This window comes from Myripristis murdjan, chromosome 5, assembly GCF_902150065.1.
Source record: "Myripristis murdjan chromosome 5, fMyrMur1.1, whole genome shotgun sequence".
Lineage (NCBI taxonomy): Eukaryota > Metazoa > Chordata > Actinopteri > Holocentriformes > Holocentridae > Myripristis > Myripristis murdjan.
The window spans coordinates 5,248,776-5,262,727 of NC_043984.1; the positions used below are offsets into that span (position 1 = coordinate 5,248,776).

The window sequence follows — 13,952 nt, forward strand, 5'->3', positions numbered from 1 at the left end:
AACCATGGGGCATGGTTCAGTTCAGTTCAGTTCAGTTCTTTATTGTCCCTCAAGGGGAAATTTGGTTTGCAGAGCAATACAGCATACCAGGAACAGTCATGACAATCAAGACAATGACATCAACAATCACAACCACAATACAATCATGAATAAAATGGATAAAATCAAGCTGTCCATAGAAATAAACAGTAAAAAGAATTATGACAATACTAATAATTAAGTTTCAGGACCTAATGGAGTGCTTTTAGTCAATGCAGGCAAATTGACTAACTCCGTCAAGGCTCAGTGCAAAATAAGAAGCTTATTGCACTAGGAATAAAAGAAAATTATACGTAATGCTTCTGACCCTGGAGAACCTATATCACCGCGCAGAAGGAAGAAGAACAAATTCTTCTAGAAGTGGGTGGTCAGGGTTTGCCAAAATTGACTGCGCCTTCCACAGGACTTGTCGATTATAGATATCTGACAGTGAAAGCTGTTGTGTGCCAATAATCTTGCTGGCTACCTTGACAATATCTGACAGGCGATTTTTGTTCTGCACCGTGAGGTTACCATACCAGCCAATAATACAGAATGTTAAAATAGATTCAATAAAAGATTTGTAAAATAAAACCATCAGAGTCTTATCCACATTAAAAGTGTTTAGTTTGTGCAGAAAATAAAGTCTCTGCAAGCCCTTTTTGCAGATTGCAGACGTGTTGAGGTCAAAGTTTAAGTTTTTATTGATCACTGTACCCAGGTATTTATAGTGCTCTACTGTCTCAACATGTCAGCCTTTAATAGTGGTCGGAAGGGTAGAGGGAGAGTTTTTGCTAAAGTCAATGGCCATGTCTTTAGTTTTTAACTTCAGAAAGCGATTGTCACACCACTCTACAAATTCTTCCAAGACTGGTCCATGATTGACCTCTCGAATTTCACAAGATGCCTGTCATTGTGTTTGCTCCTACAATCATTACTGTAAAGAATATACAATAAAGGAGACAGGACACACCCCTGTGGTGACCCTGTGGATGACAGCTGCTTCTGGGAAAAAACACCGTTAATCCTGACTACCTGCGGCCGACAAGTTAAAAAAATCCAACACCCATTTCACCAGTCCAGCATCAAGATTCCAATCTGACAATAGTTTGTTGACTAAAACATGTGGCTGGATTGTATTAAAAGCTGAAATCCAAAAATAAAAGCCTGACGTGTTTGCTGTATGCAAACCATGCCACTGAGAGGTAAGTATTGTGGTAATGTAACCAACTTGTGAGCCCATGTTGCCCATAGTAGGTTAAGATTACTCACGTTTGTTGCTTCACTGGTTGGTTTCTATCTTGAGGCCTGCAAATATGTTAAGAGCTCAATGTAAATTTGAATTTGATTTGAATATAATATCAAATTGTAATACTTACAGAATAAAAATAATTAAAAAAAAATTTTGCAATACATATCAAAACCGCGCCCAGATATCGCCAATTGTATCGTATTGGGGATTCCTGCTGATTTCCATCCCCAGAACTGTACTGCTAAATCTCTACCTGTATACAGTGTGTACCAATACACTGCCCACCACTAGCATGGTGAATAACAAGATCACGGATGAACTGTAGGAATACGACTGTCTAAATTAGCTGATGTAATAAATAGTATCAAACTTTTAAATTTTAAATATGAGCAAAAAAAAAGCTCAGTCGCATAGCTGTAAAAATGAGCTGGCAGCCCTCACACTAATGAATCCACCCATCTGTAGTTTGGGGCAGCAACAGTTTTTCACTTGGGTCAGATTTTTATGCACTCAGTACAGTAGTAGTTCAGATATTTTATTACTGCATCTCAGTGATTGTGGTGGAGCCAGGAGTCCAGCTGGAGGACAGGAAAATAATTGTTTTCTCCCTTAGGAACAGCTGAATGATGGTATCTTAGCAATGTTCAACTCACTCCGAAGTTACATACATTTATATAGAAGGCTTACGATGAAGTTCAAGCTCCCAAAATGTGACATAGTTTTTAAGTTCACTTGAACCACCTGCTCGCAACGGCTAACTAACTAACTAGTAAACTACAAATTCCTGGAGCAAATGAACATCAAATCTGCAAGTCTCTGAATGCACCTCCTCATGAATTACTCCCAAATGAGTATACACAAACACAGAGCATATTTAATGTGCTCAGTTGTTATTTTCACTTGAACAGTGAACCCTCATTTCTTCTGTCATTCTTCTTCTGTCATCTCACATGCAAGTTGCTGTTTCAGCATGTTGGAAGTGTGTGCTAAAGTTGAATTCAGGTCAGCTTTAACTTGTGCTGTCGGGCAAAGACTAACATGCCTTCAATTTTTTTTTCTTTTTTTTTTTGCACACAAGCACAATTCCATTTGTGTATGTTACCTAACTCACTGTTTTTTCTTATACCTGCAGGCTACGAAGAAACCCTGACTCAACTAGCTGCTATCCTTGCCAAGCACTTTGCAGACCCACGCATTGTTGGGACAGGTGAAACACACACACACACACACACACACACACACAGTAATGATGGGGCTCTCTCTTGTCCGAAGGTCTCTGTCTCTTTTCTGTCTTGATGTTTATATACATTATTATCTCTTTTCCATGTCTCCTTTAATTTGTTTTTATTCCTCTGTCTGTTTATTTTTATTCCCCTTTTAAAATATTTCATTTTCTTTCTCTGTCTCTCCCTCCTTTCCCATTTCCTTTTCTGTATTTCATTTTTTCCCCTTTTTGTTTCCCACTTCTTCCGTTTCCAGTTCTTCACCATATTCCTAATATGGTATCCATCCCTGTAAACAGGACAAGAGCCTCCTGTTACTGCTGCAATTCTCCCAGCAACACCAAACTAATATTTAGCTGGCTTTACATGTATTTTTTTATCAACAGAAACTTCTCTAACTGATTATGTATTTGGCAGCTGCTCACATTTTTACTTTGCAGTAATTTCAGACATAAAAGTCATACAGCTTGAAGCTTAGGCCTATATCATTAGGATAATTTAGAAGAAATATGTTTACTTGCCCTTTTTCCTCTTTGCAAGAATAGTTTCTGAGTTTGTAGCTCTTTTTACTTTGAAATACAGTAATCAGCACTTGCAGAACTGTCTTAACGTGTGCTAACCCAAGTACAGTTGTTTTGTAGGCTACAACTTTTTTATGTGTGTGACAAAAAAAAACTGACACATCATACAGTTCACACTCTATAGAATTTCCATAATGGTAATATTAATTTTCACAAGTGAGAGTATGCCAAGTCTTTATATTTGGTCTTTTTCATTGTAACTAATGGCAAAGTGCTACTCTCTATGGTGTGATATTGTTTCTTCTATTGAAAATGTCTGTTTAAAATGTGACTTTTTTTTTTGTTTTTGATGGATTTTGATTGAGAGCTTGCATCTGTGTGTGGGTTCAGTGTCTGTGTGCATGTATTTATGTATGCACTGGGTATACCAGGAGGCTGTGACTCAGTCTGTCACGATGAAGCTGGGGTTATCAGACACCTGGTTCTATCATAGTCTCATCACATCACATGGGTCTCTCAGTCTGAAGATCTTTGAGTTACATCGGTCCAGCCAGGCTCCTTAACAAAATCACTGCTAACAAACTTGCCAAAGTGGGCATAACAAGGGTATAAAAGGCAGCTTACCCATATTGATATACTGTTCAAAGTGTCTGGGTGCATAGAGCAGAGCCTTAGCCAGTGTGTGTTTATGAGATAAACGGGAGCAGTAGCTGGACCAAAGTACTTCCTACTAATGCATTATCTCTTCCTGGTAGCCCCACTTGATGCAGTTCCCAATGTGCCCATAAAGATAACCTTTTGTAACAGAGGGGTTGGTAATGGCCAGTAAAATAAGGCTTATAGCACTGTGGTCTGACTTACAGTGTTTAGCGAGCATGCTCTCTCTGTTCATGTTGTTATTTGCTGCATCATGCCGCAGCCTGGGTCTAGAAGCCCTTTAGAAACCGCTCCGATCAATCTGGGAGTTTGCTGATCATCATCACATTGTATCTCATTGTGCTTGTGTGTTTCGATTGCACCAGTGTTTCATTGTTCATGTATCGATTGCAGATTGCGTCACCTACATTACAGCACGGTTAACAACTATTAAACAAATTGCCTCATTATTGAAGTTGGAGATGTGGGTAAAATCAATGCCAACTAATTTTCTGAATGTAAAAAGAAAAAAGATCACTAGAACAGAGTGTGCATGTTATTCCTTCATTTTGAACAGTTTATTAAACTGTTGGATATGAATAGGGGGACAATTTAAAATATTAAAGTGTTATAAAAGTTCACCCCTAAAGCACAAGCCATAATATATTCCTCCCATGGTGTTGGACATGAAATACTCTGAGAGCTAGATGCCAGAGGGAAAGTGCTCTCCCCATGATCCTGGGGCTTTTCCGCTAATCGTGAATGGCTTTGAGCATTAGACTGGTATCAAATATTACAGCCTCAGTTCTACAGATTTTACCTTGGGGAGAAAGTTGTCCATGCCCACTAATATTGATCACGCTAAGATAAAAAATAAAGCACACGGATATATGAGAGGCCTGTTATGGATTACTAGGATAGTCCTTACCAGTGATTGCACAGGACATGCCACTGTGCTGTAGGAGTCATGAAAAACAAAAGAATTCACATTATTGCCTCCTCCTCCTGGATATAACAAAAATGCTGAATTTCTATTTAGTGGGTGGGCTTTCAAATTGTGAAGTTAAGATGGGAAAGGGGGAAAATCATTTAGTAGAATATCAAATATAATAGGCCACCAGGGCCATCAGGCGATTGTAATTCTGCAATCATTGATTTTGTTGTCACTTTAAAACAATAGGGGGGTGTATAATCATGGTGGTGTATAATCATGTCTATAATCCAATAATTACTAGTTGGCGCTTTCCACATGTTACTCAATAGGCCTCTGCTCTGTTTCAGAGGAGGGTTGCACTTCTAGAAAATGACAGATAGACTTCATTTAGCTTCTGAAACAAAGGCTCTTTACATTTTTTATGTAGTTGTGCGGTTGCCTCCAGTCAAATCAAATCGAGCACAGTTCGACTAAATCAAACATTAAAAATCATTTTCAAATATTTTTCTAATTTTTATGAAGGGAATGCTTACGTTCTCTACTGAAAGCTCATCTTCTACTGCAAGATTAAAAGGGTGAAATTTCCGTCTCTTGAGCCTCTCATTTCTAATGGTTTGAGTGAACCAAGCATCATGTTTTTTATCTGGCATTAAAAAAAATAAAATTAGTTTTTAATGGACAGAGCGTTGTGCCTGGCCGCTTTCACTAACATGTTTCTACCATGTCTGGTGGACAGATGGAGAGTTCCATCTTTCACCTTGGCAAATGTCTTGAAATGGTTGTGTATAAAAAGCATGACTCTGAATAACTCCAGCTCTGGGTAATGTCTTTGATTATCTTCTCTTTACTCTGCTTCATTTTTTTTTTCATGCGCGTCTCTATCGCTTTCATTGTATCTTCCTTTTTTTCTGTCTGTAACAAACCATGTTTCTTTCTCTGCCTTTCTCATGCATGTGCTGTCCTCTCAGATATTAAAGACTCGCTGATGCAGGCACTGGCCAGTTACGTCTGCTACCCACAATCCCTCAGGGCAGTGGAGAGGATTCCGGAGGAACAGTGAGTACTTGGCCTCATTGCCCTCAATGCATGATGTCATTTATTGGTCAAAGTGGTGGGCAGTGTCTTGCTATTGGATATTATGATCCGGCAGCTGAACATTAACTTTCTTTACTTTACTTTAGTTAATTAATATTCAAGCTCAGTAATGTTGCAGTAACTGTGTTATTTTTTTCCTGCTGTACTCTACCCTCATTTTGTCAATTAATTAGCTACTTCTGTTTTGTTATCAACATGTTTCACAACAGCCATTTTGACACGGATAGCAGGGTAAACACAGATGTTACCAATAACTTTTATTAAGGTTCTGTTCCCCTCCGGTGTAACAGAGCCAGGTTTCTGGTGTTGTTCATGCCGACTCACTGGAAAGGCTCCGCTACACTTAATCAATGTCATTAGTAACACCTGTGTTTGCCTGCTATTTCATGTCAAAATGACAGCTCTGAAAAGTCTCCATTGTGTCCTTTGATGATATTGTAGCCTATTCAAAGGAAGGTAATGTACAACATTGGCTTTTCAGAATTATATAAACAGTGTTTTGTATCACTAGTGAGTTTGCTATGTGCTTTAAAACAGCTTACTTAGCCTCACTGATCCAGTTAATGTTAGTTTCCCATCAATTGAAACCAAACACACATCTGGGATAATCTGTGCTTGTTTTCCAACTTAACATTATATGTAGAGAAAAACAAAGCCAAATAGGGAAGCCACAGTATGATTGTACATGCTAGCTCAACTGGCTATCCAGTACATATGAAATGCATAATATGCAGCATTACACATCGTGAAGTTGAATGCATGCTAACATAATATGACAAAACTGTTGCATATGTTGTGGTATAGGGACTAATTAATGCTAAACCATATTCCATTTTTCCTCCTTGAGCTTTTTTTTTTTTTTTTTTAATTTTTTCTGTCTTTGTTTGAGAGCTTATTAAACAGAGCAAAGCCTCTCTACTTCTGTTACTAACAAAACTTTGGCTTCAGCAGAGCTAAGTGTTGATCTGAACTTTGTAAACATAGAGAATAGGCTGGGATTGCAAGAGACCATCTGTGAATGGTGTTGGTGCAGGCAGCTAAGGCTCAGCATTAACTTATGATAACCACATGATGTGTCAGTGTTATTGAATACCAAAATATCACACATATAACTTCTAGTGCCAGATCACTCCAATTCTTTCTTTCTTTCTTTCTTTCTTTCTTTCTTTCTTTCTTTTTCTTTCTTTCTTTCTTTCTTTCTTTCTTTCTTTCTTTCTTTCCATCTTTTTTCTGTCTTTCTGTCTTTTTGTCTTTCTGTCTTTCTGTCTTTCTGTCTCTCCTTTTATCTTAGAAAACCAGGCCTCACATAAATCAGACTGCATTTGTCAGTTAAAAGGGAAACATCTGGTCTGATCTAATTCGGAATCAGTACTGCTCTCTTTTTAAGGCTTGGTAAATTGTGTCTGATTGTGTTTTCACACTAGACATAGTGCCATTTCAAATCTGTTATCTTTATTAGTAATGCAGTTAATGGTATAAATACATAGTGGTTACAAGATTTGTGGCACCAGACAATTCCAGGTTCACTAGATGCTTCATTTGTCTCCATGAATCGGTTTTTAGACAGCTTCTTCCACTAAAGTGTTTCATTAGCTTCACAGTATACTTACAGTGTCATGAGACAGGATAGGGAGACAGGAAAACACAGTGTGAGTCAGGATTCAAATCCTCAGCAGTCACAAATATTTGTCATCGTTAACAAGTGGCTCCACCAGAACACCATTTCTCCTGGTGTGTTCTTTGAATAAAACTATGAGGGCAGTGGAAAAAAAATGGAGAAAAAAATAATTAATTGGGAAAAACCTGACAAAAACAATATGAAAATGCAGTAGATGGATTGAGGAAATGGGTGACGTATTGACCCTTCTTGTGAGCAGTGAGGAATGAATGCTGATTGAGATTTGTATTAATGTACTTTTTATTTCAGACGTGTTGCCATGATGAGGAATCTATTGGCTCCTTATGAACAAAGACCCTGGGCTCAGACCAACTGGATATTGGTCAGACTCTGGAGGGTGAGGATACATACACAGACGCACACACTGAAACATACTTTGCACAGAAATTAAAGCAGTTTAGGTCAGAAATGCCCTTGCCTATTCATAAAATATCTATAAAATTAAAAAAGAGGGGGCAAAAATGTCCCAGACAAGTAGCGCACAACTACTAAGTAAGTAGTAGTAGTAGTCATCTTATTGCAGTTCACATGTTTTTGTTGAGCTGTCAAAGAATCACATGTGAATGTGACTGCTGTACCCACAGGTGCCTGTAACCTGGGGCTTCTCTCCAGTGCATTATGGGTAAGAAAAAGGGGAGCCTTTTGATCAGAAAACAACCAAGTAGTTAGCCTGGAGCAGCAGAAAATGTTGGCACAATGCAGCCAGCAGTAGAAGAAAATGCTGAGCCCACACAACCCATTGCATCTAAATAAATAAATAGATAAAAAATGAAGCTAACAAATAAAAATCTCAGCAGTTGAGGCGGTGGAATATGGGTGAGGACACAGTGGAGAAAACAGATCCATCCTGTTCTGTAAAGGCCTGTTATCACGTTCCAGCAGCAGACAGTAAGTTACCAACCAAAAAGACCCAAACACTCTAAAATCTTATAAAGGTTTATCTAGGGAGAAGAAAAACTAAAAGTTGGTATATCCTATTTACACAGATACACATGCAAGAGCACACACACTCTTCAAGGCTCCGCTGGATCCTTGGATTATGTTGTATGCAGCACTTGCTTTAGTATACAGTATCTTGCATATAATCAGAAGTTTTTTTTTTTGTCATGTGTGATGTTGCAGGGCTGTGGCTTTGGCTACAGATATACCCGTCTGCCTCACCTGCTGAAGACCAAACCTGAGGATGCCAACCTGCCTAGTCTACAGAGTAGGTGGTCCTGCTCTCACCGTCTTATCTGTCTGCCTCTGTGGGGTTCTTCTATCTGGATTTCTTGGTTTATCCTTCACTCCAGATTTTAGTCTTTCTCTACTTTTGTTCCCCTTCCTCTGTCTTTCTGTTTTGTAGTGGCATAGTGGCTTAGTGGATAGTACTTTTGCAGAACTTACCACTAAGTACTAAGGTTTGTTAAGAAGTGTTTTTTATCCTCACTGTGGAGTTTGAGTACTGCAGTTTCCTGCCACAGTCCAAAACATGCAAGTGAAGTAAATTAGTGACTCTACATTTTGAATAGGCACAAGTGTGTGTCTGCCTATTTTATCACTGCGAAAGACTGGTGACCTGTTCATGGCATCTTTCTGCCCTCCGCATATAGTGGGTTAAGACCTGGTTTTCCACAGCTTGAAAAGCATAAAACAGGCAGAGAAAATGAATAAATGTATTCATTCTTTCTCTTTCCTTCCCCTCAGAGATCTTCCTCACTCGTTTCTCTCATTCTTGCTCTCTCATAAGCTCCCTCTGCCTCTTTCTCTGAGTTTGTGGCTTGCCTTTTTGCTTATTCTGTCTAATACTCTGTTGTTCACGTGCTCTGTTGTTCTGTATCTCCTGCTATTTCTTTTTCTCCCATTGTTTCTCTCTTGGGTTGTCAACTTTTTTTTTTTTATGTATGTGTGCTTGAGTTTCAATCAAGCTAGTTTCTTTGCTTTCTTTCTGAAATTTCCACAAATAACTTGGGGCCATGACTGCCTGTCTGCTTCAGGCCTATTTTCAATACATCACTGTTGGTTTTATTGCTTCCATTATAATTTTGTGTGTGTGTGTGTGTGTGTGTGTGTGTGTGTGTGTGTGTGTGTGTGTGTGCATGTGCATGTGCGCGTGTGTGTGTGTGTGTGTGTGTGTGTGTGTGTGTGTGTGTGTGTGCGTGTGCGTGTGCGTGTGTGTGTGCGTGTGTATGTGTGCGTGTGCGTGCGTGTGTATGCGTGCGTGTGCGTGTGTATGTGTGTACGTGTGTGCGTGCATGTGTGTGCGTGCGTGTGTGTGTTTGTGCACTTAGCTTGTTCAGGTGGCAGGGAGGAAGACCAACATTTATTTTTAGAAACCAGGAGAAACAGAAATCTAAAAGTAGGGCACACATGAACGCACACATGCACACACACACACACACACACACACACTAAACACATACTTTAATTAGTCACAGATGTTTTCTGACTATTTTGGCATAGTGAAGATTAACATAAAATCACTGGTTGAAACAAACTGTCTCAACATTTTCACCATCCGTAATGAATCTCATCCATCATAGTATGAATGCAGTAAGTTTATTTTTGTTATCTCACTGTGCATTGGAAGGATTACAGTTGGAATTACAGCTCAACATATTATATTTAAAAAAACAAAAAACAAAAAACTGTATAATTTTAATGTCCAGGAAAGCCAGTCATCTGGCATTACAACTGTCATTTATTTGATAATATGTCTCATTTTTGCAGAAGAATCCTTTGGTAATACTTTACAGTGTGTTGTCACAAATGAGTTTGAAACCTTACATGCATTTAGCGTTTTACTTTGAGCATGCTTCTGAATTTAATTTTCCTCTTTGTTTCAAAGCATTTGCTGCTTGTCTGTCTCTCTCCATTTAATTGTGATTTTCTGCTTTCTGTTCTCTCCTGCATGATAATTGACTATCATTTGTGTGCCCTCTCATTTGCATGCATTTCAGGGGATTTGTCAATTGCTAGTTTCCAAAGTAAGTTATTTGCACCCCTCCCTGTGTTTTCACTGTCATGTTAATGCTTTATTTTAGCTTTGCTTGTGGTAGCAATTACAGTGATACCCATAATGAATGCTGTTTGGTGCACAGATTTATTTATAGAACCTTTCAATAAATAATTATTTGTAAATGCATACATTTTCAGTTTGTATTATCGCAGTGGAAATTGAACCCACATAGTGCTACTCTGCTGATATTGTGATATTACTTCCCATTATTTCCAGACCTTTTAAATGACCCTGTGATTTGTAGGTAATGGCCCTTTACCTCCCCTCCCTATCCCCCTCCCTCTATTGTTTGAAGCAATGTATGGGTATTTGCATACTGCTTAAGTCATTGTTATTATGATCAAATACAACTCATAGAATAGACATGAATCATAACTGACTAACAGAAATTCAAAACATAGGTCTTATTTTGCATCACATATAGTCTAGCAGTATGTGGTTTGGATAGCAATGTATGTGAAGAGAGTAAGGATGTATCTTTTCTTCCTACCCGGCTCTGTCTCTCTACTGGTGTCTGTAGGTTAATGTTTAGTCTCTGCTGCTCCCATACTTCCCAAGCACAGGGGAGTCATTTTCTCCTACTGGGATCCACAGAAGACGGAGGGCAGAGAGGAGAAACTAGGAACACAAGATGGAGATTACTAGACTTAATGAACAATTGACTCCACTGTGTTCCTGTTAGAGTTCCCAGAGGGGATGGGCGTGCTACAAAGCATTCCCACTTCTATTCCATACCCTTCACTCCCTCTTCCTCCTTCTCCTCCTCTTCCCTCCCTTGTGTGTTCCTTTCCTTCCTTCCCTGCTCTCTCCTTTCCCTTGTTGTCTTCCGTCCCTCCTCTGTGTGATTCCCGTGGTTTCCTCCTCCTTCCTCTCTCTCGTGCTTTCCTCTCCTGTCTTCACTCCCTCCTCCTGCTGCCTCTGCTTCTCTTTCTCATCATCGCACTCCTTCTTGTCTTCTGTCATGCAGCTGTTTCTCCGCTCCAAGTAATCTTTCTCAATAGAATCCCCATGGACTCTATAGCAGGGAAAAGTATTGTCTCAGCAGCCCCTAATTACAGGCAAAGGTTAAAGCTCTGTCTCTTTAAGGCCTGACACACGATTGGTTCTCTGCTCAGATTTATTGAGACTAATGGGCTGATGTTACATCCTCTGTCAGTGCAATCCTACCTAAGCATTTTTCACTTCTATTGTCTTCCACCCTTTTCTCCAATATGTTATCCCTCTTAACACAAGCCTTTGTATTCTCTTCTCTTCTCTTCTCTTCTCTTCTCTTCTCTTCTCTTCTCTTCTCTTCTCTTCTCTTCTCTTCTCTTCTCTTCTCTTCTCTTCTCTTCTCTTCCCTTCCCTTCCCTTCCCTTCCCTTGCCTTTCCTTATGATATGCATAGATATGAATAGGGTATTATCATGCACATTATGATTTGTATCAAAATTATGAAATTAGAATGCAGACTTTTGTTATAAAGTTAAATTTGAATTAAGTGATACATTTCTATTACTGGAGCCTGCAGTGGGTGGATATTTTACAGACAAAAATTTCTGGAGGTCCAAAACCCCTTTGAACTGATAAACTGATTTGATTGTAGTGTTTATCTAACTGGTCATATCAAGCATACATCATCACTTATTCAACAAATACTGTCCTCTACTATTTATCATATTGTTTATTAAAAAGAAAACTTACCACCTCAGTTGAGCTCAAATTAAACTCAATTATGAGTTTATGAAGTTCTTTTACTTACATCACTGCATTGCAGTTGAAAACTGAAGTGAAGCAGGACATGGCACATACAATAACATTTAAAATCAGTCAGTATGTAGAATATTGGCATAGTACACTTAAAACATTTTAAATCAGTGAAGGCAGTCAGTATAATACAAGGGTAAAACATAATAATCCAAGGCCACATGGAGATTTTCATATAGGTCAGTGTTACAACAGAGTGACAAACAGCCATCTTGCCATGTGAGAGGGACAGAGATGTCTTATATAGTACAAATATAGTGCAATATCTTGCAAATTTAAACTAATTTTTTAATTTGCACAGGTAAAGTACATAAATTCTGGCTTTTCTAGCACAATATCTCAGATATTGCCTTAATAATCGTTCGAGGTGCTTCCTTGATGGCTTTTATCCCTGATAATATAATTATGAGGTGCTGGCCTATTGCTTGTGTGTGTAAGCTGAACTGCATTATCTTTTTTTAGCTGTTATACCAATATAACCTGACAGATGATTGTTTATAGTGTCCTCTTTCTTGATGTATGTTTAGCCCTCTTTGGTCCTGCTTTGACACAGCCAAAGTAGATCTGTGAGATCCTCAGTTTGCTTAATGCTCTTTCCTGTTCTGTAAGGTAAAATAATGTCATCTAAACAATGTTAGCTAGGAATGACACATGTGGTTCAACTCTCAGATCTCTCTTTTCATTCTTAAGTGGTTAAACATGACATTGTGAATATGTTAAACCTCTCCCAGGCCAGAGTCTCAGTTACATTTTATAAAACTCATCATTCTTAATATTAAATTTTTGAGATTATTTTGTTTATTCATCCCCTCTAATTAGACAAGAACCAGTTCTTTAGTTGGTTTTAGGTACCGTCCATCTCTGGAGCTCCACAGACAAATAGTGGAGCTGCTAACTCAGGACAACGATTTTCACATTTCAGTGTTTTCCTTTGTCCTTTGTTTATTTATGTGTGTACCCTTCTCTGATTGGTGTAGAACCCTGTCCATCATTGCTGCTGCAGAGACACATGGCAGAACTGCTGAGTATGGACAAAGACATGGCTGCCTCCTTCCTCAACAGTGTCCTCAACCAGCTCAACTGGGCCTTCTCTGAGTTCATTGGCATGATCCAAGAGGTAAGATGATGTGTCATGGAGCAAGGTGTTGCAGATCTGCAGCTCTAGGTTTCAGTGTGCCTTTGAGCAAGATAATTATGAGGTGTAAAATTCATGTGCCTCAGCTGAGCTGTCTCTAAGTCCCTGGTAGAGGAGGTAAGAGGATGTACCTTTGAGAAAGGCACTAATTACAGTCAGGGGCCTTTTTACTCTTTTATGAATGTGTTTCAGGAGATAGGTTGGCCCCAATTAATGTTCTTCAGAGCAAATCCCTAATTTATTGAACTTGACAAAGAAGCTAAGCTTCTTGATCTTCTAGGCTTTAAAATGATATTTCACCATAAAGTCAGCAAACACCTTTTAACCCCTCACCATGGCATACCATCATCTATTGCTTTATTTTTATTTAAAATCCTTTAAAATCCTGTGTACTCCCCACCAGTTGTTTTTTCTGTGCTGTCATTCGTCATAGCTGCAGCTAACAATAGGCAAACCATAACCTGTGAAATATAGTAGTCTGTGTAAAGCTCGTTTGAAAGTTCACGTTGATGATCATGTAGAAATGTGACTCATTACAATCACTGAGATCCGTAATGGCAGGCAAAGTAGAAGTGCTCTTTATTACAGAAGTTCATTACAGTATCCATTGTGCTTTCATTGTGAATGTAACCTGCACTACCTTGATGTTTAGTTCAATAAAGAAACTGTGAAAATCAAGTGATGATACAAAGGTATGCTCTTCATGTTAGGTGGAGG

The 13,952-nt window shown here is 38.8% G+C and overlaps 1 protein-coding gene across 2 annotated transcripts in view; it reads left to right on the plus strand.

The window, feature by feature from the left end:
- The window catches only part of rnf123 (ring finger protein 123), a 177,237-nt gene that overhangs the window by 38,344 nt on the left and 124,941 nt on the right, over positions 1–13,952 (plus strand). The window contains exons 28-33 of one of the 2 annotated variants that reach the window (XM_030051078.1): positions 2,403–2,477; positions 5,553–5,640; positions 7,607–7,694; positions 8,480–8,564; positions 10,297–10,323; positions 13,078–13,217. In XM_030051078.1, coding sequence (XP_029906938.1) covers positions 2,403–2,477; positions 5,553–5,640; positions 7,607–7,694; positions 8,480–8,564; positions 10,297–10,323; positions 13,078–13,217 — 503 coding nt within the window. The remainder of the gene's footprint in view (positions 1–2,402; positions 2,478–5,552; positions 5,641–7,606; positions 7,695–8,479; positions 8,565–10,296; positions 10,324–13,077; positions 13,218–13,952) is intronic. The other variant, XM_030051079.1, reaches the window with a different exon arrangement.